We start from the raw sequence: 23,870 nt of genomic DNA, 5'->3' as shown, positions 1-23,870 counted from the left end.
TGATGGTGTGTGTGTGTGTGTGTGTGTATATATACTTTGGAAGAGAGAGTGACATTTGTTTGAATGCTGGTACTATTGAATGTGACCTTTTTAAACTCTAATTGAGCGTTTGGGGAGCTGTGGAAGGGGGCAGCTTAACAAACTGGTGAGAAGGACATTTAAAGTGAGAGTGAATGAAACAAGAAAGAACCAAGGACAACGTTTTCCAACAAGTTTTATCCTTTATCAATCTAAACATGCTCAAGTTTCATTACTATTTAATGATAATGACAAATCAGCTACCTTCAGCCGCTGAAGTCTTGGTTGAAGGAATTTGAAGGTGAAAAGACAATAGTGGAATGACTTAAAGCTGCTGGAAAAAAAACTGCAGAACTAATGAAATGGCTGAAAAAATGTCACAAGTATCAGCTGAAAAAAGATTGTGAATAAAACGATGGTTTGAGACATTTGAAAATCATTGCATTCTGTTTCTATATTCAAAATAGTGTCACAGTATTTTTTTAATAGGGAAGGCTGGAATTTTTTTTGCCTGAATTAATGTATTGCCTTTAACTTTGTGTAGTAACAAACAAGCTCCAGCATATAAAGTGCAAACAAAAGGTTTATGACAGAAGCTGAGTCCAAACATCCTGAGCTCCCTGCAGAAGTTTACACATTCCTTTTCTATTTACATCTAGACCAAAAGTGGTTGATCGTTGATGAGATTTCCAGATGTTGCTGGTGAGCCGCGGACAGACTTGCCACTTTCTCTTCTCAAAGGGAAGTCTTTTTAAAAAGCCTACACTAGAAAACAGGCTCAAAGTAGCAACAAAAGTGAAAACATCTTGGTTTACTGGCAAATTCCCGGCACATCTGTGATTTCCAGTGAGAGCAACTGCAGGAGCATTCATGTAAAAAGACTTGTGATGCCAGAAGTGTCATTTCTCATCGTATAAGTCGTGTGTATCTGCATGTCTCCACTTTGGCTCAATGTAAAAATCATTACTAAGAACTCGGAAAATTCGACTGAGCCTGTGAAGCATAAGGATTCCAATATAGGGATATGGGAAGATAAGTCTTCAGTGACTGAAACAGTAGTAGGAGTAGTCAGGAGGTATTAGATAAGTAATATTTGACTAAAATGATGGCACAAACAGTGTGAGGCTTGCAGTGTTTTTCTAATTTACAGAACGACTAATCCAACCTCTGCAGCTGAAGTTGGATTTAAAAAGCGGGAAATAGACTGAAGGAAACTGCAGCTTCATTCCGTAATAACACGGAGACGGAGAAGTTTTCCACCGGAATCTGTCGACAGCAGGATGGATTTTATCATTTCTGCTACTGTCTGTTTCGTTATGACCTAAAGGAGCCCCTCCCGCCATCCCACCCAAGGTTTGGGATGTCTGGGATCCATCCCTTAAGGGGGGGGGGTCTGTTTCCTATGAGTTTTCATTATCATTTCCTGTTTCCCTCAGTCTCCGGTTCCACCCTCATCTCCCATGTTAATTCTCCTCAGGTGTTTCATGTCAGTAATCATCCTCGCCTCGGTATAATCTCCTGTCGTCTTGGTCAGATCCTCGCCATCATCCCTGTAGTCTACACTTTGTCTGTTTCTTGTGTCTCCTGTTTTTCCATGTTCCAGGTTCCCTCCTGAGTTTTTGTTATTGCCTAGTGCATTTTCTAGTTTTAATTTTTTTTTCCCAGCTTAGCTGTGATTTTTTTTATTTTATTTCTTGCAATAAACCCTTTAAGTTACTCCTGGCTCCTATCTGGGTCCTGCTCCCTCCCCTCCATCGAAATCGTGAGAATTCTTACTTCATTCATCTTTGGACAGCTTCCAGGAAAAGTAAAATTCACACACTGCAATCTGCTGTTCTGCATTCCAGCATGTGTGTGTGGAACCGCAGTGAATTAATTTAATTTTGACTCCGAAGTGCAGAGATGTGAGTGCTACTTTATGCAGGCAGCTGAAGTGCAAAAGATGTTTGACGACATTTTTAATGACACTACAAAGGGCTGAAACAAGTGACTGCGAGTGTAACATTTACTCTCAGTAATCTGGGAAAAAAAAGTGAAACTTACAGCCTTGTCAAAGACTCAGTTCAGTTACGTTTTTAGCCTGAGAAGAAAAATACACCTTTTACCCTCATTCAGTGAATGTCACTGTCCATAGCTTCAAGGCGGCCACAAGAATCTCATCGAATGCTCAACAGCTAGCAGCTGCTAGCAAACCCCTCGGAGGTTCTTTGGCTGCACATCGATAACTTGTTGTTCCCTACTTGCAGTCATGGGAAAAGGTCAAAGATGCAGAAACTGGTCTCTTCAGTTTCCAGGTGCTTACAGACTGCTGTTGAAAGAAAAGAGGATGCTGCATAGAGGCCCAACTACTTTGGAATTGTTGCTGCCATGAAATAAAAAAACAAAAAAGCCTCACTTTCAAAATTTTATGTATTCTCTATGTTCTATGTTTATGAGTCAACCACCAGAGACCCACGCTGAAATGTGACCCCACATTTGTTTGTCAGAATACTTTAGTGCTGTACATATGTAACATGATGCTTGATCTTGTAAAAATCAACGAAAAAAATAACAAAACAAATATTTATATATTAGCTTGTGGAACTGGAAGATAAAGATTATACAAAGAAAAATCCACATGTGCCCCTGAAAATAACCCAAACACACTGTTCACTGCGGCTGTTGCATAGTTATCATTGTGTCTGACAGCACATTGTCTTACAGAAAGGAACAATGGACATAGCTTTTACACACAGCGAAACTGATGTTTTGGACAGATGTTTTGGACAGATAGCTCTGGAATACACTGAACTCCTCACATTTACCCTCTGGACCTACAAGCACGTGAACTCCCAATGTGATAATAGTTTACGATAATTGGGGTAATTTCCCAGAACAGCGGGGGTCATGTGACTTCTTGCCACAGTTATTCATAATTCATTATCACAGCTGATTAACCTAACAGCTTCAGTCGGTAAGTATGAAGTGCGTGTGTATTCATGGACTTTGGACCCTTTCGAGGATTCACCATTTCTTTAAAGACAAACAGCGCCCCCCTGTGGCTTCACTCACTGGCGAGCTCTCTGGTGCTGTGTGGTCCAGTTTAATCTTCACTGGGACAGAATTACATATGAGGTGGTCCAAGCAGACTAAACACCAACCAGCAGTTCATTCGTGTTTTAAAAGGAAAACAACCCTTTCCTCTCACCACTGCATGTGTGGAGGCGGTGTGGGAGTCTGGTTCTGGTTTCTGTACTCCGTGTGCAGCATCTTATTGGCCTGCAGAGAGTCCTGGCCCTGCAGCCAGTCTTGATAGAGGGTTTTAAGGATGGGGCTGAGCTTGGGAAGTCGGACCGGCAGGCTGCTGTAGACCTCCTCCATCTGCTGGACCAGGGCTTTATCTATCCGACCACCCGCCTCGCTCTCTGCTTGACCTCGGCCACTCAGGCACCCTGAGGGGAAACATGGAAAAAACGCACAGGCTCAACACTGGGGATGGGAATTGTTAAGAATTTAGCCATTCTGGTTCCATTATCAAAATCGCTCATTGATTCGGTTCCTTATCAGTTCTCTTATAGATTCTCATCCAGTTATATAGTACAAATATAATAAAATGTATAAGTCTACATATCCAACTCTGCCTCACTCTTGCAGGACTTCAACTACATGTTAATATCAGATGGAAATTATTCATAGTTAGTGCTGGGCGGTATGACCAAAAATTTATATCACGGTATTTTTCAGAATTATATCGGTTTCATGGTATTAGACAGTTTTTTTTTCCCAAGCACAATTAATCTCATTTTCTAATCTAATGGGATCCAGTATTTGAATAATCTCCCTGAAGCCGTCTTTCTCAACAGTACTAACCCAGGATTTCCACCAGTCACCGCTGCTGATCGCTGCCACTCTAGTCAATGAGAGTGCACCCACCGGGCGCCGCGTCTGTAAAGATAGCTCGCTATCTTTATGTTACACTTCTATTTTTGAGAGCCATTGCTGAATCACATCAAACCCAACAGAGCAGACTGCACCAGCACAGGAAATCAGACACAGAATCAATAAAATAAATTTCCGACCCCCCTTTCCAAATTTTTCCACGTCGGAGAAGCAAATTAAGCTGTTTGTTGTTGTTCTCGCGGTCTCGGTACGTTCCGGATTATCGCGGGAGCTATCGGCTAGCTCTATACGGCTGGCTCACAAGCCAGCGCTCCGCTGCTGTACGTTCCCGGTGGGGATTGACGCCGGAACAAAACTGTGGTGCAACCGTTAAGTCCCCGGTGGAAAACCCCAGTAAGCGGTACCATGTCTTTGGCTATGTGAATGGTGATGGCGTTTGTAATGTCGCTCCACCGTTTTTATTTTTTTGTCCCCCTCGCAAACGAGTCTTTGAGTGACATCTGACTCGTCTTTTCTACCCCAGTGCCAACTTTACCTGCAGACGTGGGGGACGCAGATCGTAGTTTCATGCATTCTTTATATTCCAGGACATGTTTGTGGCTGAGGTGTTGAAGCAAATTGCTTGTGTTGCCTCCTGCGGCTACAAATTCAGCCCAACAACATTTGCATAATATTGTTGGATCAACGTCGGATTTTTTAAAGCCGAAGAACTTCCAAACAACAGACACGGCTCTTCTTTTCGGTACAACTTCTCCCGTTTCATTGTTTACTTGCTCTGAAACTTCTGTTTGAGAACTTTCACCGTGTTTATCCATTTTGTTCACCGCTCGATGAGATCGATAGCTCAACACAGGCTGTGCTTTCTCATGTGATTAGAGAGCACAGCTTCCTATTAGAGAGCTCCTATTGTTTCCTGCCGTTTCCATAGCGATAACACCGCGCCAGAAAAAAATCTACATTATAATTTTTATTTTATTTAATACAATGTGTGGCGGGAGTGCAAAGTAAGTTTCAGTATGTTGGAGATATTTCCCCCTTTGATGTGATCAAAAACTCTGCATGTGTTGCAACTGGCCCTCCTATTGTCCTTTTTGGTGAAACTTGATGAAAACTTTGGAGCGCTTCTGCCTCAACGCCTTGTTGGAAACATTCTGAGCCAAAATAGAAGCGTGCACCTGACGTCATTGCGCAAATGCGTCAGACGTTACCGGAACCTATAAACGAGATCATTAAGCAGGCGGATTAACGACTCCACGGAATTGAACTACTGGGAGCCGGTTCTCATTCTTGATTCCCATCCCTACTCATCACTCAGTGCGTTTACATGCACCTGCTTCAGACAAGCTCAAATACATTTTCATGCATTTTCAAAGCCCAGTTCTGATCTTACTTACACAGTACGTTTGCACGACAGGAAAAAAAAAAAGTTATTGACTGAATTAAAAGAGTGAACACTAGCAGGTGTGATGAGATGGTAGTGGGGGTTACCTCCTGGGCAGGACAGCACCTCCACCAGCTGATAAGGCACTCGTCCCTTTCTCATACGATGCACCAGGGTCTGGATGTTCCTGAAGCCATAGATGGCAGCAAACTGCAGCAGCATTTCCCCGTCCCGTTCCAGCGTCACTTCCTGGAAGTCCCGATTCCTGGAAAACAAACGACATCACACAGAGGGTCACATTTTGGCGTTCCAAGTTCAAATATAAGAGCATGATGTTAATTAGTTAACTGCAAATCATTTACAAGAAGGTATAAAGGCCCCAGTATGGTACTTCGCTGGTACATGAAGGTTACCGCTAACTACTGTACAACAGCGAAAGTGGAGAAAAAAAACAATGCCCCCGTCCTCCCAGAAGGAGGAGTAGCACCGTCATCAATGCTCAGCATTCTCTCAGTACTTAGGATGTTGTTATAGAACGTTTAAGTGTGTTGTGTTACCTTTTCTTTGTTATGAAATAGATTGCTTCAATGGACACTCTTGAGAATTATCGTTGCCTTTCAGGATGCAGTAATAATAATAATAATAATAATAATAATAACAGATCGGTTTGCTGTTTTACTTGCTGATGCTGCATCAAACCATCCGGTTTGTCGTTCTCTGTGCGCGCCACGTTACAAATTTCAACTGTTTCGACCAAATACGTCATTTTGATGTCACGCGTCGTGAGCAACGTGGCAACCATAAAACCAGCTGAGAAGGCTGAAGAGCAGCAGATCCTGATGCGTCTCTAACCTGAGGGTCTTGTATGTGATCTCCTGCACATCCAGACCAAAGAGCTCTTTAGCAGCATGTTTGAACACATGTTCCAGGAAGCCTTCGGAGCCCCTGCCATCGTGCCTCACCAGCACCACATCTCCACCTTCTCCCAACCTACAGACACGATAAAAACCAGTGAAACACCAACTCAATAAATTCATACATCACTGTTCACACGATGCTTCAATGCCTGAACTAAGTTTTCTTTCTTTTTTCAAATAAACTACTCAGAACTTGTCACATATGAGTCAAACAGCTTTTATTTCCATTGATGGAAATCACAGGTCTGAGTGTCTGTGATCTCGGGTCACTTTTTAAACTCACACTTGGTCCAGTGGAACAGAGTCCAGCTCCTCCACCGACACCTTCCTCCGCTCCATCAGATGATAGATCTCCTCTGAAACCACAATCACACTTTGTTACTGCACGTCATTATCAATGATTAAGTTTCACAAAACACAGAAACAGAAGAGGTTTGGGTCTTTAGCAGCTTTGTCAAATGTTTGTTTCCATGCTGCAAGAGCAGGAATTTCTCTCTCTATGCACAGCTGACAGTGGGAACACTTCCCTTTTTGTAGCACTTTTCCAAGAATAAGGAAAAAAGTGGTTAGTGCATTCTGTTGCAATTATCTGTATGTGGACATCTGCACTTAGGTCACCAGTTTGGGTTTCCAATGTGACTTTGAATCAGCTGACAGGGACTCTTTAGTTAAAATGGAGTCCAACCAGACTCATCTTTAAGGGACTTATGAGGACTGTTAGAGCCGATCAACTACTACTGGAAGCAGGATGTGTCAGAGATGGACGGGAAACAATTGATTTAAGAATGTAACCTTAACTAATTGACAACCTTTTAAACAACATTCTAAGATGAGCTTTGAATTCAGGGGGGTGGAGGTTTTTTCTGATAAACCACAGCAGCCTGTTCTCGATTACAGCTTTGAACTGAAAAACAAATAAAACCTTGACAACAAGCGTCAGTAACTGTTCTGTAATGGCAGAACAAGCATCAGCGGTTTCAGTTATCTTTGACCGGACCGTGTTCCACTGATTAAGGGATTTTGGTGAGTTTCAGTTGTTTTATTTATGTGAGAAACAGAGGAGCCGTGTGTTTATTATCACTGGGATGCAGATATAGCTACATGTCTCCTGTAACAGCTTTGGTAATGTTAGCTGTACTCATATTCTAAGTAGCCATTACTTTACATTGAATCCTATCTTATCTTATACATCAGGTTTGGTGTGCTAAGAAAAAACAAATAAAAATGACGTAGGCCTCACGTCTGCTCATCGCTCGTTTGAGACGGGTTAACACCGGTTTGGAATCGGTTACTGATACGAGGTATTGTCGTCATCCCTGCTGCTCAGCACACGCGACGCGGACCAGCTGATCCCAGATGTGAGCAGCTTTACTGTCGACACCCGCCTGCTGCTCGCTGTTGTGCTGATATTATCAGCACAGCTGTTTCTTGTTCATCTGATTTACTTATCTGATCTGACCTGGATCTGAAGCCACGTAAGTCAAAATAAACAATAGCTCCTTGCCTTAACTCCAGTTCACAAAAACCAGAAAAACACATCAGCTCCTCTGATCAACCTTTGCAATGCTTCAAACAAACACGAATGACCTCGCTGGCATCTTATCCAGGGCAGAAGAGGGGAAAATAACACTCTTTATTTTACTTGAAGTGAGGACACAGTCAACGTCCTTGGTTTCCATCAGACTGCTGTAAAACTCCTCTCTGACTGCCTCCAGTTTCTTATCAAAGCAGGGAGCCACCACCAGGTGGTAGACTTTCTCTGGACTCAGCTTCTGTTGGAACAGAAAGAAAAAACGCACAGTAACACACTGCAGTTCCTGAGCAGAACAAGAGGAACAGAACAGTCTGACATTGTCCTCCTCTTCACTTCTGGACAGGACACAAAGTTACTCTATTGGACAACTGACGATAAAGTAAAGCCGTTTCCTTGATTTTGACATCATTATTCAGCACCTCCCTCAGATTTCTGTTGCCGAGCCGTCTCAGTCATGACCTGAAACGTTACTCATCTGTAATGATGACAGTGGAGCTGTTGCTTCACTTAGCATCTGGCTAAGTTAAGGTCGGTCTAATGTCCGTTCCTTCAGCAAGTAAGACGTGTTTGCTTTTCGCGTGTGGCCGATTTCACAGTACAGAGATAAGTGAAACTATCATGCAGAGCCAACGGGAGCCTTTTAGACGCATTGATTCAGGCAAGAAAAGACGTTTCCACAAAAATCCATCACCTTCTGACAAAGGCTGCAGCCTCTGCGTTCGCTTGTGTTTCTGCAGTAGAAGAAGCGCCACACAGAGGGCAGCTCTGTAAAACCCCAGCCCAAGTTCCTGCTTCACTGTTCACTTCTGACTACATTTGACAGTTTTTATTTTTTTTACTGCAAGGCCCCACCTTGATATTCAAAACTTATCTTCATCATCACTGAAGAAATGGCTGAAAAACTTCATCTGTTCACAATAAAAAGGCAACTTTACCGCTTAAAATACATCCGTGGGTTGTGTGCATTTTATAATCCGAAACATGTTCCCACACTCCAGGTTTAGCTCTGAATTTACATAAAAACACATAAACAAACACATGCAGCTCCTGAACCGTTCAGGAAAAAGGGCGACCGGGACCAGCGGAGCAGATCTGGAGCTCACAGCTACTTTGTTAAAGGTCACTGTGGAAATGATAAAAGCACATGCTGTGATTTTAGACATGCGTTCTCCAGTGGATGGAGCATTTTATGTACACGCTACTGTGTGAACGTGGGGTCTTCAGGAAACAAAAGGAGGGAAAAACACCATCAAAGCCCCCCATGTTTGGGTGTACTTAGCCTTTATCTATAATCAACTCTGGGCAATCGCTGTATTATTTTGCGTGACGTTTTTTTCTGGCTAGATTAGAGAGTATTTCACAGTTCTGCACAGATTACTATCGCAACAATTTTGCTATCATGAATTCAGATCGGACACTTTGTGGATACATTTGACCCCGATTTTCAGCTCAGAACCGACTCTATAAAGACCGCTGCATACCGCATTATGCACACCGTCTAATCTCGCGCCCTCGCCTGGTTCACTTTCACAGGTGTGTCTACATGAAGGTTAAAGAGGAGGAACAGCTGAATGCCATCGCCTTGACAGATTGATGAAGACATCTCTGCTCACCTGCTGTTTAGAGAAGTAGTCCTTAACCAGACAGCCCATAATCTGCTGGGGAGACCTGGCTGTGCAGATATGAGGAGTCACCAGACTGCCCAGAACATGTTCTGAGTAGCGGATCCAACCTACACACACACACACACACACACACACACACACAATCAATCATTCACAGTGTACAATCCATTTCTTAAAATGGGTAGCATTATGAGCTTTTGAGTGTAAAATTCACATCATTTCAAGGTAAAGACAAACTTTGCTAACATTTACATAAATGACTTGTTCAAACTAAATATAAGTCAAAGTCTTCTCGGTCCTATCTCTAATGAAGGGAGTGGTGCAGGGAGAGCCGTCTATCTCCCCCCCGCCAGCTCACTGCTGCTATCTGTATCTCTCAAACAAGCCCTGTCTGCTCCCCTTTCTGCACATGAGATGAAAAGTAACTGAGCCCGCAATAAAGAACCTGAGGAGCAGCAGGAGGGAGGCAAAAATAGATCAAAGTTGAAGCAAGAATTCAGCATGACAGGGGGAGAATCAAAGGAAAAACAAAGTAGGAGAGGAAGATGTGAGAGAAGAGAGGGGGTGAGGACTGAGACGGTTTACCTGGGCAGGAGGAGGTGAACATGGGCAAGGCGTGGGAGTCATGGTGCTTCCTGCGATACCGCTGAATAAACTCCTTTTGAGTCTCTAAGATGCTGAAGCCTGCGGCGACTGTGGTGTCGAACACATAGTGAACTCCTGAAGGGAAAACCAAAAAGAGGAGAGGCATGATGAGACAGTGGCAGGGGAGATCCTGAGCTGGAAAGTAGCAAAACAGGGAAAACACAGGTTCTGAATAAAATCGAGAAAAAATAATGCTGTGGGAAAGAAGAAGGCACTGCCATTCCGCTCACCCAGGCCTTTGAGGAAGCTGCAGAGTTTCTGGGTGGCTTCGGTGATATCCAGACCAAACTTGACGGCAAAGAAAGGCAGAGACTGCGGACACACCGACGCCACCAGCACCTTGTGCTTCGAAGCGTCGCACCTCTGACAGGGAGAGCGAGAGCCCGTCAGCTGTTGTTTACAGTGCAACAAGACCGCTCTCCGTTCTTTTTCAGGTTTTTTGGTGCCAACATTTGGGTGCAGCATACCTTATTGAGAGCCAGAACCCGCTCCACTTCCTCCACGCTCTGCTGAGAGATCCTCAGACTGTCCTCCTCTGACAGGCAGCCGTCGCAGGAGAGACACGCACTCAGCAACAACTGAGATCCTTCATTTACCTTGATTGAGAGAAAAAGAATTAGCCAAATACATGACCAACTTTCTCACTGTATCCTGCGTCAGTGCTCCTCTGAACCAGTCAACTCACACTGATGTGTAACTTGGCCAAACCACTCAATAACAGCATTGCTCAATAAGCATACACTACCTGCCCATTGACTTCCTCCTTCTCTGGGTTGGACATGTCGCCATCATCCCCCTGTCTCTTGTTACACTGCATGTGGAGATCACAAATCCCATTCAGTACTGACAAAAAAAAAGGACCTTCATACTTAGAACCGGTTAGAGCCATTCAATCCAGAATTGTACCTGCTTGGTGCAGTTCTCACACTTCTCCTTGCGCTTGGCTATGTTGACCTCTGACATTTTCCTTGGCAGCTACCTTTAAACTGAAAGTGACACAGGAGAGAGAAAAAGGTAACAACAAAAAAAAATCATTTCCTCTCAGCTGCTACCTGCGGATGTGTGCGTGAAGCCATGCCACGACATCTGCGCGTGCAGCCCGCTGCTGCGTGCCGTTTCGTCAGCTCCACCCTCCCCTGAGTGTCCCCACCGTCCTATCACATCAGCCGGCTTATCGTAAACACAACAGCCTGCTAATGGTGGGAAACTGGCAATGAACGTTTACTAGTATCCTGTTATTACGTTTAATAGCTCGCGTTAATTATATACACAGCAGCAAAAACAGAAATTACATAGGGAAAAAAGACAAGAATGGGCAGAAACCCAACCAGTTAGGCCGGCAATATGGCTACTATGCGTTACTGCCCCCTTATATTTACTATAACTCAAGTATCAACACTCTAGTGTAGCATGGACACTGTAAACATACATAGTGTAACGTGAATTGGCTACCTGTGACTTTATTCTAGCTAGTACCAACTGTGTACTTAAAAATGAAAAGCTAATGCATCAAGGGCCTTTCTCTTAAGGCATACATTTGATAAACGATATAGTTCTTTAGTTTTAAACAACGCGGCACGGTGTTACCGGTTCAGGGTTCAATCTTCGAGGAACTCACCGGACGGTTTCTATTCTCTGCTCACTCAGACAAAAGCATGAAAAACTGCAGAGGACACCCAGAAGAGCCGCCGCCACTTCTTAAAGCAGACTGCGGCACTGAGTCAGCCCAGCAGGTGAACTCTGCACTCTTTCACTTTCAAGTCGACTCTGTGGACGGCGTTACCGCCACTGCTGGCTTGTACACCTGCGGTTATTTCATAAAATTCTATAGGCTGCTTTCGAACCCGACAGGACTTCTTGTATCCACGCCATATATACCTAGCACCATTGTATACCCCGGCGCATCCTCGACGCATGCGCAAATAAAGTAATGGTCTGTTTCCGGTGTTCTACCAAAGTAATTTTCCCTGATATGAAGGTATCCCCTTTACGCGGGAGCGCGCACTAAGTAGAGTCAGATCAACATCACTACTCTTCGATTTTACCCACATAAACAGAAAAAAAAGCTGATGTAAATCGTTTAAATAATTGTTTGAGTGTTGATGTTCTGTCGTCCTTTGATTCCTCTTTAAGTGGTGTCGAGATGTATTCGTTTCAACATTTTCGTTTTGTGTGTATTTTTTGCTCATAATTCAGATAATCTTATCCTACCACCAGGAGTTTTATTTTCGAAATTCTTTATATAGTGCTCAGTGGTAGCTCCAGTAAATATGGGGAAGTTTCATCTTTCTTTTTTGAGGATGTATGGGGTTACAGATTATGTCGAGTTGGATTTATCCGTCTGACAGAATAATATATATATATTTGGGTATTTTATGAAAAGCCCCAATTTGAATAAAATACGATCCCCAAAACAGCCCACAAAGTAAACAGCTTCAACACTCAAATGGGGCTTTCAGCAACTTTAAATTTAAAGCTTTTATTTTGAAGGCAGCTTGAAAAAGAGCCCGTCCAATCAGAGCTGACGGATCCAGGAAGGAAGTGTCCCCATTCAGGACAGTTGCTTCAGTTGTTGCAATAACATGAATAGGACTTCCTTATAATTCCCTGCATGTGTTTCCTCGTATACACCCTCTTTTCTTAAATCTACGAGACTCAAATTCACAGAAAGAAAAGAGAATTTAAGGTAAGCAAAACAAAATCTACAATCACTTACACCTAGGGTCCTGCTGAGACAGTGTGTGTGGACAGATCTGCACATCACACCAGCCATCTTCATCTTTATAAACACGAACATATTTCTCGTCATGAATGGATTTAAGTTCCAATTAAAGGATCGACCAGATGTGGGGAAATAACTATAAAGACAGAAATGTTTATGTTTCCTTTCTTTAACTTCTAACGACTGCCAGTGAGTGCTTCTGTGCTGCTCAAAGGACTTCATTTTAAGGACTGTTTTGTTTTTGATTGAGTTCTTACCAACAACATAATGGGGTTGTCCTCGTCAACAAGGGATGTTTTATAAAGACAGCTTTGGCTGGACTAACCTGTCAGAGAAGATCAGAGAAGAGTAAAAACCAGGAACTGGTCCCCTATTGGCCCCTTACTTATTCACCTTGACCCAGGTTGATGGTGTTGCAGCGCAGTTCAACTCTGCCATTCACAAACTGACAGAATCTGAGCTCAAACTAAGCAGTGAAAACTATTGTAATGAAATTATTTATGGCTAAACGTGTTATTTTCATACTGGAATCAGAAAAAATGGGAGGAAAAAACAACCCCAAACTCTAAACTCTTCTTTGGAAAGATGTTGTGGAAATTTATGTTGAGGCGCCTTGTTGGGCTGAAACGTTCAGCCAAGGTAAAGACACGTCACAGTTGTCTGTTTTTATTTACCTTCATATTTTTATCAAGGTGCCATTTGCGATCTCGGAAGTGGATTTTAGTTGATGTTGTGATTTGATCTCAGCTGATAAAATCAAAACATTATTGAATATAGATTGTTTTTTTTATACAATTTCTATAGTTCCTTACCTTGTGTTTCGTAAAAAAGGAGACAAAATATCTATAAAAAAAAGAACAACAAAGGATATCATGATAGTATTATCATATCGCGACAACATGACTTGATACTATCCGTAATAAAGCTGATATGTTTAAAATTCAGGTGAAATATAACTTTAATGTGTGGTCATTACATTTAGGTATATATAAAGAAGTGGATTCACATTTCTGCCTTTGTTCAGATGGGATACATGACAGTAGAGGAGCACAGCTCCACCCTACTCCACCTCAAGAGATCTCCGGGTATCCGCTCTTGGTCTCTTCTTGTTGGTAAGTTTGTGTTTTTCAGCAGATGTTTTCACACTTTAATGAAATTATTAACAGCCAACATCTATTTGCTGCAACTGCCTCCAAACTAAAAAGCCTGGTTTTAATTGCAGGTATAGCATCTGTTGGGTTGGCAGCTGCATACTACAGCTCAGGTAAACAAACTGATATTACGCAGTCCCTCAGTACAATGTTTTGCATTTGCTTTCCCTGCAGCAACCTCTTTCTGCTCTTTTTCTTGGTATTGTGTGGACGCCGCAGACAGCATCCTGTGGAAGCTCTTCTACGTGACGGGCTGCCTGTTTGTGGCCATGCAGAACATGGAGGAGTGGGAGGAGGCTGTGTTTGACAAAGCCAACAACCAGATAGAGCTCAAGACCTTCAACTTGTACGCTTATGTCCTGACATTATGGAGGAAGGGGCAAGAGAGAGGTCAGTAAAACCACTAAGTGGATTTGCGGTCTCCATTAGCGCTGAATAGTAGCTCTAAAGGCTTTTTCTTTCTGTCTCTCTCAGTTGTGTTGGATTTGGCACAGCTGTGTGACATCTGTGTCCAAGAGGAGAGGGTGCGTTACTTAGGGAGGGGTTATCTGCTGATGTTGCGGTTGGCTGCGGGCTTCTCCTGCCCCCTCACTCAGAGTGCCACCCTGGGTGGTCGCAGGTTGGTTATCTCCAGCACTCATGTGCATTCCCTTTCACAGCCTCAGATTTGACGGTTCAGAATCACAATTACAGGTGACTTGGATCTGGATTTCATGTGAACGCGACTGCCCTTTGAAACCACATGCATGTGCACTAGATATAGTGTTTTTATGGTTGCTTGTGGTCTTTATGCTTTCTGTAAGTGTCTCTAACTCTTGGAACAGCTAATAGCATGTTGCAAAAGAAAGATAAACCTTAAACTTAACCTGTAGTTTTAACAGGATTGAAACCGTAACACTTCCAAAGATGACCCCCTCTCGCCAATAAGAAAGTCCCCGCATCAGCATGTATGTGCAGTTAGAAACTTAGCTCTGGTTGGAGAGGGGCTTTAGAATTGCAATGATAATCATTATTACTTTTAATAATGGGTAAAACAAAAAGCTATAATCTGTTATGTGGAAGGTGTCTCTTGCGGTGGCAAATCCTCAAACAATTACTGTCCAACTGCAGCTGATGTGGCTTCAGGAGGCCTTTAGACAGTTTTGTTTGTTTCGTTTGGGTTTGGTTCATTTCCAGCTGTAACTCGTCCGCTGTAATGATGAAGCTGACGAATATACTCAGTGGTTACTTATGGGGATTTTTTTTGTACTTAAACGTCCTAATTACAACAGTTTATTTTGTGATGAAAATTCATTTATATATATATTTAGATATTTATTGAACAGATGTTATTATGAGCCTTGGTTGTTTTCTTAAACCCGGAAATTCATCTTCAGAAATACAGCACCCTCTTCATACACCTGCACATATCTGACCAAATGCACTCATTGTGATAAAAGCATCAGTACCAACATGTTATCAGCCATGTTGCACTGGGTCCACGTTTCGGTTCACCTTTAATCCTCGATCATTTGTAATTTTCAAAACAATCGTCCAGATACCACAACTTGCAGGCGGTAACGTGTGTCCCTGTTGCCTTCCCGCTTGTCGCCCCCTCAGCGATGTGGAGGCGGTGGGCGCCCTGCTGAAGCGCTTCCTGGGGCTGGAGGAGCTGCAGAAACGCAGGCAGCAGGAGTACGAGGCCGAGTTCGGAGAGGATGAGGAAGACTCACCGGACGATGGCGCTGACTCGGATGATGAAGCAGACCAACTCTGATCTGTTTGACGTTCAGTCTTGGTGCAACTTTGGGTGGATTGAGTCGGGGGCATTAAATGAAACAAAAGTATGCAGGGTGAGGTTTTAGAGATGCTCTTAATACGTCCTTAACTGTGAGCATGAGCATGAACATATATATATACACTCCAGGCTTCCTCACAGATGTCTTTCCTTGCATTTTTATCTATTTCTTTTTCCTTTTATGGCATACTGTCGCCTTCTTTTAATGAATGTGATGTCTCCTGAAATAATTACTGTTTGTGAGTACACTCCAGATTATGGATTTACTGTGCCTTCCTGCTGAACTCCTAATGAGTGTTTATGCATGTGAGACAACGGAAATTGCTTTTCCCACAGTCTTTTGGACCACCGACTTGCATGTTTGTTCGTACCCATTCTGCAGCCCGGATGAATGCACGTGCAAACTGTAACTGAGCATGAAGGACTCTCTAAGCTCAATCAAGAGTCAATTCTGTGTGAAATGATTAGTCCTGTTGCTGTTCTGTCTTTTGACATTTATGTGATTTTTTTGGGTACCAAAGTTTGAATCTCAGGTAAATGCTGTTTAAATTTAGCCCCTAGATCGTGCCCTAGAAGAGGTATCCTCTTCTAGGGCACGATCTCCTTCAGACAGGCTTGGATATCTTCTGTTATCTGCTGCAGAGGAGCCATTACAGGGCTGACATGTTCCTCTATCCACTCCTGAGCGGTTGAATCTGGGTAAAGATGCACCATCTCCTCTCTCACTGCCTCCGCCTTCTGTTGTAACATTGCCAAATACCTGAGACGTGGACAAAAGAGGTTTTGTTCAGATGCAAAACAGACCAGGGCCACAGTTATGAGTCTGCGGCCATGCTAGCAGCGCTGTAAGACTGTACGTTTAGCAAAGACTGTAGACGAAGCATTTAGATCTGAAAATTGAAGCCTGTGGTTGGATCATCCAACTCTGTATGCATCCAGTTCAACCAGTTGGAGGAACATGATAAACAATGTGGATGGAGGCAGAGTTGGATGGTCCAGCTCAGCATTGGACACTGGCATCAGTTGACTGAGGGGTCTGATGAGGATGCCTCCTGGGGGCTTCTCCCAGTTAATTAGGAAATCTCTTGGAGGATCTCTCAGAAGCAGTGAGACCAAGTCACCAAAGACTGGCAAGGCTGGGAGTCTCAGCTCTTCCTGCATCTACTTTTCCCCTGAAATAAAAGCTAAATGTTTTAGCATTTGCTTCTCCGATTGCCCGCAGATGTATCCTTCTACGCTGGAGGTCACCTAAACCCCCAGCAGATAAGTCTTGGGACTCTGATTTAATGTCATTCCTTAAACAAGGAAAGGGTCGACTGGGAAATTCTACACTTCACGGCAGCCTCTCCTCATATTTTGATAAGGTAGCTACGACCCCCGCCACTTAGAGATAAACAAAACTTAAAAAAATGTTTTTAACCAGTCAGACTGTTGCGACAATATCAATGTTCAGATACAAGATATTCATGTAATATATTGATGGAGAAAGGTGGACCAACCTGGGGTGAGAGAGTGGGTGGGGCTTAAGTGATGTATGCGTTTGTTTTTGTAATGTTTATTTAGGGAAAAACAAAAAGCAAGGATGGTCACATATGCAAACGTACAAGATTTGTATTATTTAATGTGACATGCACCAATAAACAAATTTGAAATAGACTACTGGTTCTCACCCTAAGGTTTCTAAGGTTCAGTGCATTGTGTTTTTCTGTTGCTGCTGGCTATCCACCTTAAGATTCCTTCTGTTAAGGCTGTCTAAGGCTAATCCTTGTGATAGCTCACAAGACTGGCTACAGTAGGTTTGATACTGTGGCACAAAGCAACAAAATTAAAGTTTATTGAGTCCAGTTAGAAACTTATGTATGCACCCTTTGACTCACAAAATCTATTCTAAGACAAGCTATATCAATGCTACAAATGAAGTAATGTACAGTTAAGTATTACTACTTTTAGCCGAGTACTAAAAGTACTAATTGTATGTTTGATACTTTTCTTTTTCATCCACAATCATCTGGCAACCTCCAGAAATGAAACTGCGACTCCCCTGAGTCTGATGCCATATAGGCATAAACAGTTGCCGTGGGTTCTCAGTTGGACCAATCCCCCTTATCATGTCCGCTTTAAATGAAAACTACCGGTAAGTGGTGTTGGTAGAAATATCAAACTCAAGGCTTCAAAAGCCTAGAAACCAATGGAAGATACTATGTAAATAACTGTAAATGGTTTCTGTTGAAATGTGAGAAACTAGTGCTTACGCTGATGCTTGGTTGTGGATCTGCATGGAGATTAGCGGTGTTACCATCTTTCTCTGTCGGTGGTAGGGGCTGAACCATCCTCTTACAAACCTACAGTAACATAAGCATTAGGTTATTCCGCTGAACAGGAGGAGAAATATTATCTAGCACTACAAATGTTAATGATTTATTTTCTGTCTTTATAGCTGCACTCTAATGAAGCTACAGCTAGCCACTTTTCAGCTTAGCACTGCATAAAGACAGTTCCTGTCAAAAGTAAAAAGAAAAGAAAAACAAAGAGAGCAGACTTTATTGTTGAGAAATAAACCCCTCACTTCTCTCATTTCAGTTTTATGCTTGCTGGGCATAAAAGAGAACGACCCTATTGTAGTTGTCTCCTTAAGATGCCTGACTATGAGCTAAGCTAAGCTAGCAGACTAATCACTGTAGTTCCAAATTTAGTACTCATGACTCAACAAAAAGTCATATTTCCCCAGATGGCGTACTTTTCCACAGCCCAGAACTCACATGCCGTTTTCAAAAAATCTCAAGTCCTCTGAGGCAAGCAGTGAATTGAGCTCCACGATTAACTCAGCCAGTCTCCTTCCTGGGAACAGCGTGTCGACAGCAGATGTCCTGAAAGCCACGCACAGTGAAGTCCTGTTAATCTGAGAAGTCTCTTGTGAAAACCGCCTGTGTTGTTCATCAAAACAGTGCTGAATCTCACCTCTCTGCGGCCTCCACTTCCACTGAGGATACTCCAAGCATCTCAGTGACTTTGCTGCGAGCCTCGGCGCTGAACTGACCGTGGATAAGAGTCTGGAGACAGGCTGCTAGTGATGGAAGAGCCACAGGCATCAGCTCACACAGCACTGACAGATGGTCATACCTGACAGTGGGTATATAATAGAAAACCAAACAACTTTGGATTCATGGAACATGAACACACTCATTAACTTTCTTAAACAATGTTCTCAAACTGCAATGCTACGTTCCATCCGTCTTGGAAGCTGGAACACAGAAGTGGGATTGGCATTACCCCAGATTTGATCGTGTTCCAGTTAGAAGAAGGAAAACCAGTGTGATTTGCTCGTAGTGCTCACTGACTTGGCTAACTATTATTAGCAATTCAAAATGCTAACTGTTGGGGTGTTGGGTGGCAGAGGTCAGAGCTGGTGAGCTTCAACTGACTTTCTGAGTTGGAAATCTCATTTTGTGGGCATTTCTGTTTATTTTACTAAATAGAAGCTAAAAAATTCCTACTTCTGCGTTCAAATGGAACAATAAGACATGGCAGCGATGCAACTGGCAACCCTGGGTGACTTCCTCTGATTCTTACCTTTGCCAGCCTGTGATGGCAATGCCTTTCAGCTTTACACCAGTAGACAGACGGGCCGCCACCTTCAGCCACTGCAAATGGTTATCAACATGTCTCTGTGTGCTGGTCACACAAGTGTAAACAGCGGTGGAGCCTTTAAAGGAGCTGGCAGCCCACAGATCTGTCATACCGGCACTGCAGTACCTCTCCAGCAGAGACGCTGAAAACACAGATAAGCATATATTCATCACAGTGCATTCATCCCAACTCCTTTTAGATTTATTTAGTGTGGAAATCTGGTTCCTTTGCTCTTTGAATATATATATATATATAAAAAAAAGCTAAGTAGCTGCATTAACAGAATGAGTTAATTTCAGCTAAAGCTAACATAGTTTAACCTTCATGCATCATTATGGTCACTTTAGTCCATTTGGGCAAATTTCTCCTCTTGATCCGGTCATCATTTTGGCAGTTAGTGCACATGTTTTTTTGTAAGAAAGTCTTTCTTATGACAGACTTTAGATTTATACCTTTAACTTTTGTTATAGCTCAATAGAACACTGACTAAAAAAAATGTACTACTCTCTTAAGTCACTGAGGACAAACATGTCCACTTCCAAAAAACTGTTATAAAAACTTGACAGATTACTGTTTTTTATCTGCATAAATCTCTTGAACAATTTTAGCTCTGCTCAAAATTCTCACACATTCAAAAATTTTGAAGATTTCAACGCTTTTAATGCCAGTTTGATTACTTGATGTCACTGTTATTTATTTAAAAAAAATATATATATTATACATATATATAAAAACATCTTAGATATTCCAAGGATTAACCAACATTTGGACTTTGATGCATGCTTAGTTTTTGTGCAGCATCCGATTTAAGTCCATTAAGACTACAGGTCACAGAGACTGTCGCTCTGCTCTAATAAAATCCTGATTTTATGACTGCAGTGTCATCTGACAAAAATCACTTTTCAAGTAACTTAATTAGAACTTAAGAGTGGTGAATTGGGCTATATTTGCATGTATGATCTCTGAAAGATTTAGTTAGAAGATTTGGCAGAATGTTAAATGTCAATTTTTAAATTGTGCATCTAAGCTGTGGCTCATCAGTACCGCTCACCATCGTAGTTATAGGGAAGGAGCTGCAATCGGTGGAGAGGGGTGGTTTGCAAGCTGTCGGTGGATTATGGCGACGGAACGACCCCCCCCCCCCCCGTGACATTTGCACTATAGGAAAGCTACATACAAATATTGCCAAATAAACACATTTCTGTTTAAAGAAGCATTATCTTTGCACAAATCCATTTATCTGTTAAAAAGATGCAACTACACACAGTTTACGCTGCGTACAAAGCCAGCCAATGACAGCTGCTGGCTGGGGATGCACATCAGGCAACAGCATAAGCCACAGTCCCCTGTAATGTACACAGAAGTTTAAGGCTGTTTGTACTTTTCAGTCCACAAACAAACCAGGACTATGCAAATACACTCATGGGCTTAAACCCGTACAGACAACGTTTGCCTCAGCTGTGCCAAAACTTCCTACAGTCTACAGTGCATTCTAGTGGTCTGGATAACACTGATTCTCAACCCAAGTCTCTCCTCTAAACAAGAGTTTCTGTTGTTTTTCTGTTCCTCGTTTACTTATCTTTTTTTCTGAGATATTGAGTCACAGTCACAAATATTTGGGCTGTGCACCATCGACCACAGAGGAACCTGCTGCACTCTAGTGCACTGGTGATAAGGACAAATTTAGAGTCACACAGGCCTGCAGATAAAACCAATTGCCTTGAACAATGTAGTGTTGGAAGTCTTCCAGTTTTATCTCTTGCCCATTTGGAGCTGAATTAACTCTCAGCTGTTCATTCTTTCAACTCTTAACAGAACTTGTGTTTCTTGACTGTGATGTAAGGAAATGTGAACAAATGAAAATTAAGAAATTTTCAGTAAATTTACAATCAAAAACATCTCCAACTAAACTAGAAGATATGAATAGATTTGACATGATTTTAGAGATGCCCTAATCTATGATGTACAGAGTAAGAACACAGCTGTTTAAAACCACTGAATTGCTCCTACCAGTTTTATCCACATCCAGGTTGGGGGTGTAGTCCCACAACATGGGCTGTACGAGTCCTACGAGACCACTTGCTGCCACACAGATAATAAAAGAATACAGTCAGATACATTATTAAAACATCTATATCGTTACTGTCACTAATAACCAGTTTTATGGGTAACCTTTCAGTGTGTCCTGGCTCATGTCTCTCATCATATCATCCCACATTATAATGGTTATGTGAGGCCACGTCTCCTTGATAGCCTTGGCCACCGTGGTCACATGACTGAGGAAAAGTTGCTCCACAGTACGTCCAGGAGACCCCAGCCACAGGTTGGAGTCCTCACCATCACCGAGCATGTAAACCTCGAGGCAGAGCAAACAAGTGCTTCAAATACAGTCATAAAGCTACAACTAGTCACCCGGAGACAAAGCCTTACCTCGTCTGCTCCGATGTGCAGCGTCTTTAGGCCGGGGTGCAGCTCCACCACCTGCCTCACCATCTCCAACACCAGCTTTACCCCCTCCTCTTTGTGGGGATTCAGGGTGCCCACGCAGTGCGACATCTCCCTAAGGTGCCACATGGGCCGGTGCTTCAAGACAAACTACGAGAGGAGAGCGGGTGAAAGCATGAGAGCGGTAAAACGTAACCCAAAATGTTGGACTGCATAGAAAACACAAATAAGAACCGAGTGATTCTTCTATTTACTTTACAGAACAAACAAACAGATATCCCGTCTTTTTTCTTCTTAACTTCATTTAATTTTTCCACTTTGCACTGTTGCCATTCTGGCAATAAGGATACCAAGTGTTGAAATGTTTCAGGTGTTATTTCGTTCCATTCTTTGTAAGTATGTCTTAATGTGTGCAACAGTATAGGATGTTCTATTGTTTGTAGAAGGGTTACAAATGTCCCAGACTGAGGAGGAATAAAATCTTGTCTCCACATAAATGTCAATCCAAGTTCTCCACATATTCCACAGGCAGGCCAATCCAGTCCCCGACACCCTCTTATTCCTCAGCCATGCCTTTGTAATGTGTGCAGAATGTGGTCTGAAGTTGATCTTGTGGAAAAATGCATGGCCAGTCGTCTTATCAGCTATAGTTGTTGATGAAGTGCCGTCTGAAGGCTCGGAGATCACGATTATCCGACTTAGACTTGCGCCATTACATTTTACGCATTGAAAATCCTTAATATTCCTGTTTCAAGACATTACTAATTGTGGGGTTAATCCCTTCCAATTTTCCTCTGGGGAACATCGCTTTAGACATTTAAATGCTTTTATCACACATTTGTTCATGAGTTGGGAATCCTCTGCCCATCTTTGCTGTTCAAAGACACAGCTTCCAACCTCAATACCAGCCCTCAATTGCCCCCGTCCCTGTTCACAGGCTGAAAGTGCAAAAATGGATGAAAGGTTAAAAAAAATATTTAAAAAAAAAATGGGATGAAGCGGGCTAGACAAGACGTCAAGTCGTGTTCATGCTGTTTGCAATGAGACAAAATCAAAAGTAAATGGAGGAATCAGATCAAATGAAATCTTTCAAACCGTCCAAAGTTTTTCAGATTTGGAGTTTTGGGATTAGTCAGATGACAGCAGCAGAGGAGAGAGTGTGCCTCACCTCCATGTGACCAAATGTCTGCACCAGTGGTATCACCTCCATGCCCTTTGATCTGGCAAATTCCTGCATGGACAGCACTTCATCTCGGCTAAAAACACACAAAACACTAATTGTACCACTTTATAAACTCACTGAACCAAAGCATTTTTATAGCAGTAGAGACTATAGTAACCCAGGATGTATTATAATTCGATTACAGGATCTCACCACATGATTACATAGATAAAAAAGAACATGCAATGATTTCAGCAACATCCGCTGTTTATGTCCCAAACTGCACCTGTAGGCTGGCTGTGCTGTGGCCTGCAGCAGCTGAAGCTTCCCCTCATAAGGAAACATGTCCTCATACTCCACCAGCAGGCCGTCGACTCCCAGCTGAGAGAAGAGCTCGATCAGCTAAGGGGTGAAAGGCAGCTCTCAGTTATAACCACGCACAGACACACGGGTGTATGTATAGTAGATTTCAGAGGAGGCTCACTTTGTGAAGGTATTCAGGTCGTGGTGGGGCACCTTTCAAATCCAAGTGAACAAGTTTCTGCCCTTTAGGCCAAGGTGGAGACGCCATTCTGGCTGTTTCTGCACAGAAAATATAACTCCGCCAATGTGGACACGAGGGTGTGCTTTTTGTTCTGATACAACATTAAACTGACTCACCTTGTCACCTGCCAACGCTGCGCAGCTTGTGAAAAGGTACCCTACGAGATTGTCGCCTTCTGTTCAGTCGTTTTTTTTTTTTTGTCACCAAAGTAAACAGAGTACTGGCTGGTAAAGTACAAAAAACATAAACATATATGTCTTGAGTTTAAAGTTTGTGGCTGTGTAATTCTGAAGACAGTTGGTATAACGTAAATACCGACTCGGTAGCCTAGCTTTCTTGCGTTTGTGCTGCAACCCAATTGGATCCAGACATGGTCCAATGAAAACAGCACTTTCTCTTCCGAGGAGCCAATGGGATCTGACGACACGCGGCCACCAGGAAGT

At 42.7% G+C, this 23,870-nt stretch overlaps 3 protein-coding genes across 4 annotated transcripts; 1 reads left to right on the top strand and 2 right to left on the bottom strand.

Annotated features, from left to right (window-relative positions):
- Positions 1–206: 206 nt before the first annotated feature.
- narf (nuclear prelamin A recognition factor) lies at positions 207–11,708 on the bottom strand. Its single transcript, XM_072373913.1, has 12 exons — positions 11,618–11,708; positions 10,906–10,985; positions 10,745–10,810; positions 10,467–10,595; positions 10,230–10,362; positions 9,940–10,074; positions 9,343–9,461; positions 7,838–7,967; positions 6,479–6,551; positions 6,131–6,268; positions 5,386–5,543; positions 207–3,449 (listed from the first exon to the last, which is right to left on the bottom strand). Exons 2-12 carry the CDS (start codon positions 10,960–10,962, stop codon positions 3,202–3,204), a joined length of 1,386 nt encoding a protein of 461 aa, XP_072230014.1. The 5' UTR covers positions 10,963–10,985; positions 11,618–11,708; the 3' UTR covers positions 207–3,201.
- cybc1 (cytochrome b-245 chaperone 1) lies at positions 11,652–16,001 on the top strand. Of its 2 annotated transcripts, none has more exons than XM_072373915.1 (6): positions 11,652–11,732; positions 13,746–13,833; positions 13,944–13,985; positions 14,092–14,262; positions 14,347–14,491; positions 15,472–16,001. In XM_072373915.1, exons 1-6 carry the CDS (start codon positions 11,655–11,657, stop codon positions 15,626–15,628), a joined length of 681 nt encoding a protein of 226 aa, XP_072230016.1. In that variant the 5' UTR covers positions 11,652–11,654; the 3' UTR covers positions 15,629–16,001. The 2 variants fall into 2 exon arrangements, with proteins under 2 accessions (XP_072230016.1, XP_072230017.1); XM_072373916.1 differs by lacking the exon at positions 11,652–11,732 and adding an exon at positions 12,533–12,685.
- Positions 16,002–16,200: 199 nt separating this feature from the next.
- hexd (hexosaminidase d) lies at positions 16,201–23,849 on the bottom strand. Its single transcript, XM_072373912.1, has 12 exons — positions 23,544–23,849; positions 23,368–23,465; positions 23,170–23,285; positions 22,890–22,977; positions 21,707–21,871; positions 21,449–21,632; positions 21,287–21,358; positions 19,220–19,418; positions 18,608–18,769; positions 18,409–18,516; positions 17,902–17,991; positions 16,201–16,409 (listed from the first exon to the last, which is right to left on the bottom strand). Exons 2-12 carry the CDS (start codon positions 23,452–23,454, stop codon positions 16,238–16,240), a joined length of 1,443 nt encoding a protein of 480 aa, XP_072230013.1. The 5' UTR covers positions 23,455–23,465; positions 23,544–23,849; the 3' UTR covers positions 16,201–16,237.
- Positions 23,850–23,870: the final 21 nt, after the last annotated feature.

This window comes from Leuresthes tenuis, unplaced genomic scaffold (assembly GCF_036924035.1).
Source record: "Leuresthes tenuis unplaced genomic scaffold, fLeuTen1.0.hap1 SCAF_20, whole genome shotgun sequence".
In the NCBI taxonomy this organism is placed as follows: Eukaryota; Metazoa; Chordata; class Actinopteri; order Atheriniformes; family Atherinopsidae; genus Leuresthes; species Leuresthes tenuis.
Note: the sequence above shows the minus strand (reverse complement) of the source record. Positions and strands in the feature narration are given on the sequence as shown.

Coding starts and splice junctions, on each gene's coding strand:
- narf (XM_072373913.1), bottom strand. CDS start 10,962: ATGTCAGAGGTCAACATAGCCAAGCGCAAGGAGAAGTGTGAGAACTGC. Junction 10,075..10,229: donor CAGCTTCCTCAAAGGCCTGG/GTGAGCGGAATG, acceptor TTTTCCCTTCAG/GAGTTCACTATGTGTTCGAC. Junction 5,544..6,130: donor ATCACATACAAGACCCTCAG/GTTAGAGACGCA, acceptor TTTGTTTTCCAG/GAATCGGGACTTCCAGGAAG.
- cybc1 (XM_072373915.1), top strand. CDS start 11,655: ATGAAAAACTGCAGAGGACACCCAGAAGAGCCGCCGCCACTTCTTAAA. Junction 11,733..13,745: donor GCACTGAGTCAGCCCAGCAG/GTGAACTCTGCA, acceptor GCCTTTGTTCAG/ATGGGATACATGACAGTAGA. Junction 14,492..15,471: donor GCCACCCTGGGTGGTCGCAG/GTTGGTTATCTC, acceptor TCGCCCCCTCAG/CGATGTGGAGGCGGTGGGCG.
- hexd (XM_072373912.1), bottom strand. CDS start 23,454: ATGGCGTCTCCACCTTGGCCTAAAGGGCAGAAACTTGTTCACTTGGAT. Junction 19,419..21,286: donor CCTGGATGTGGATAAAACTG/GTAGGAGCAATT, acceptor CTGTGTTTTCAG/CGTCTCTGCTGGAGAGGTAC. Junction 18,770..19,219: donor GCCATCACAGGCTGGCAAAG/GTAAGAATCAGA, acceptor ACCCACTGTCAG/GTATGACCATCTGTCAGTGC.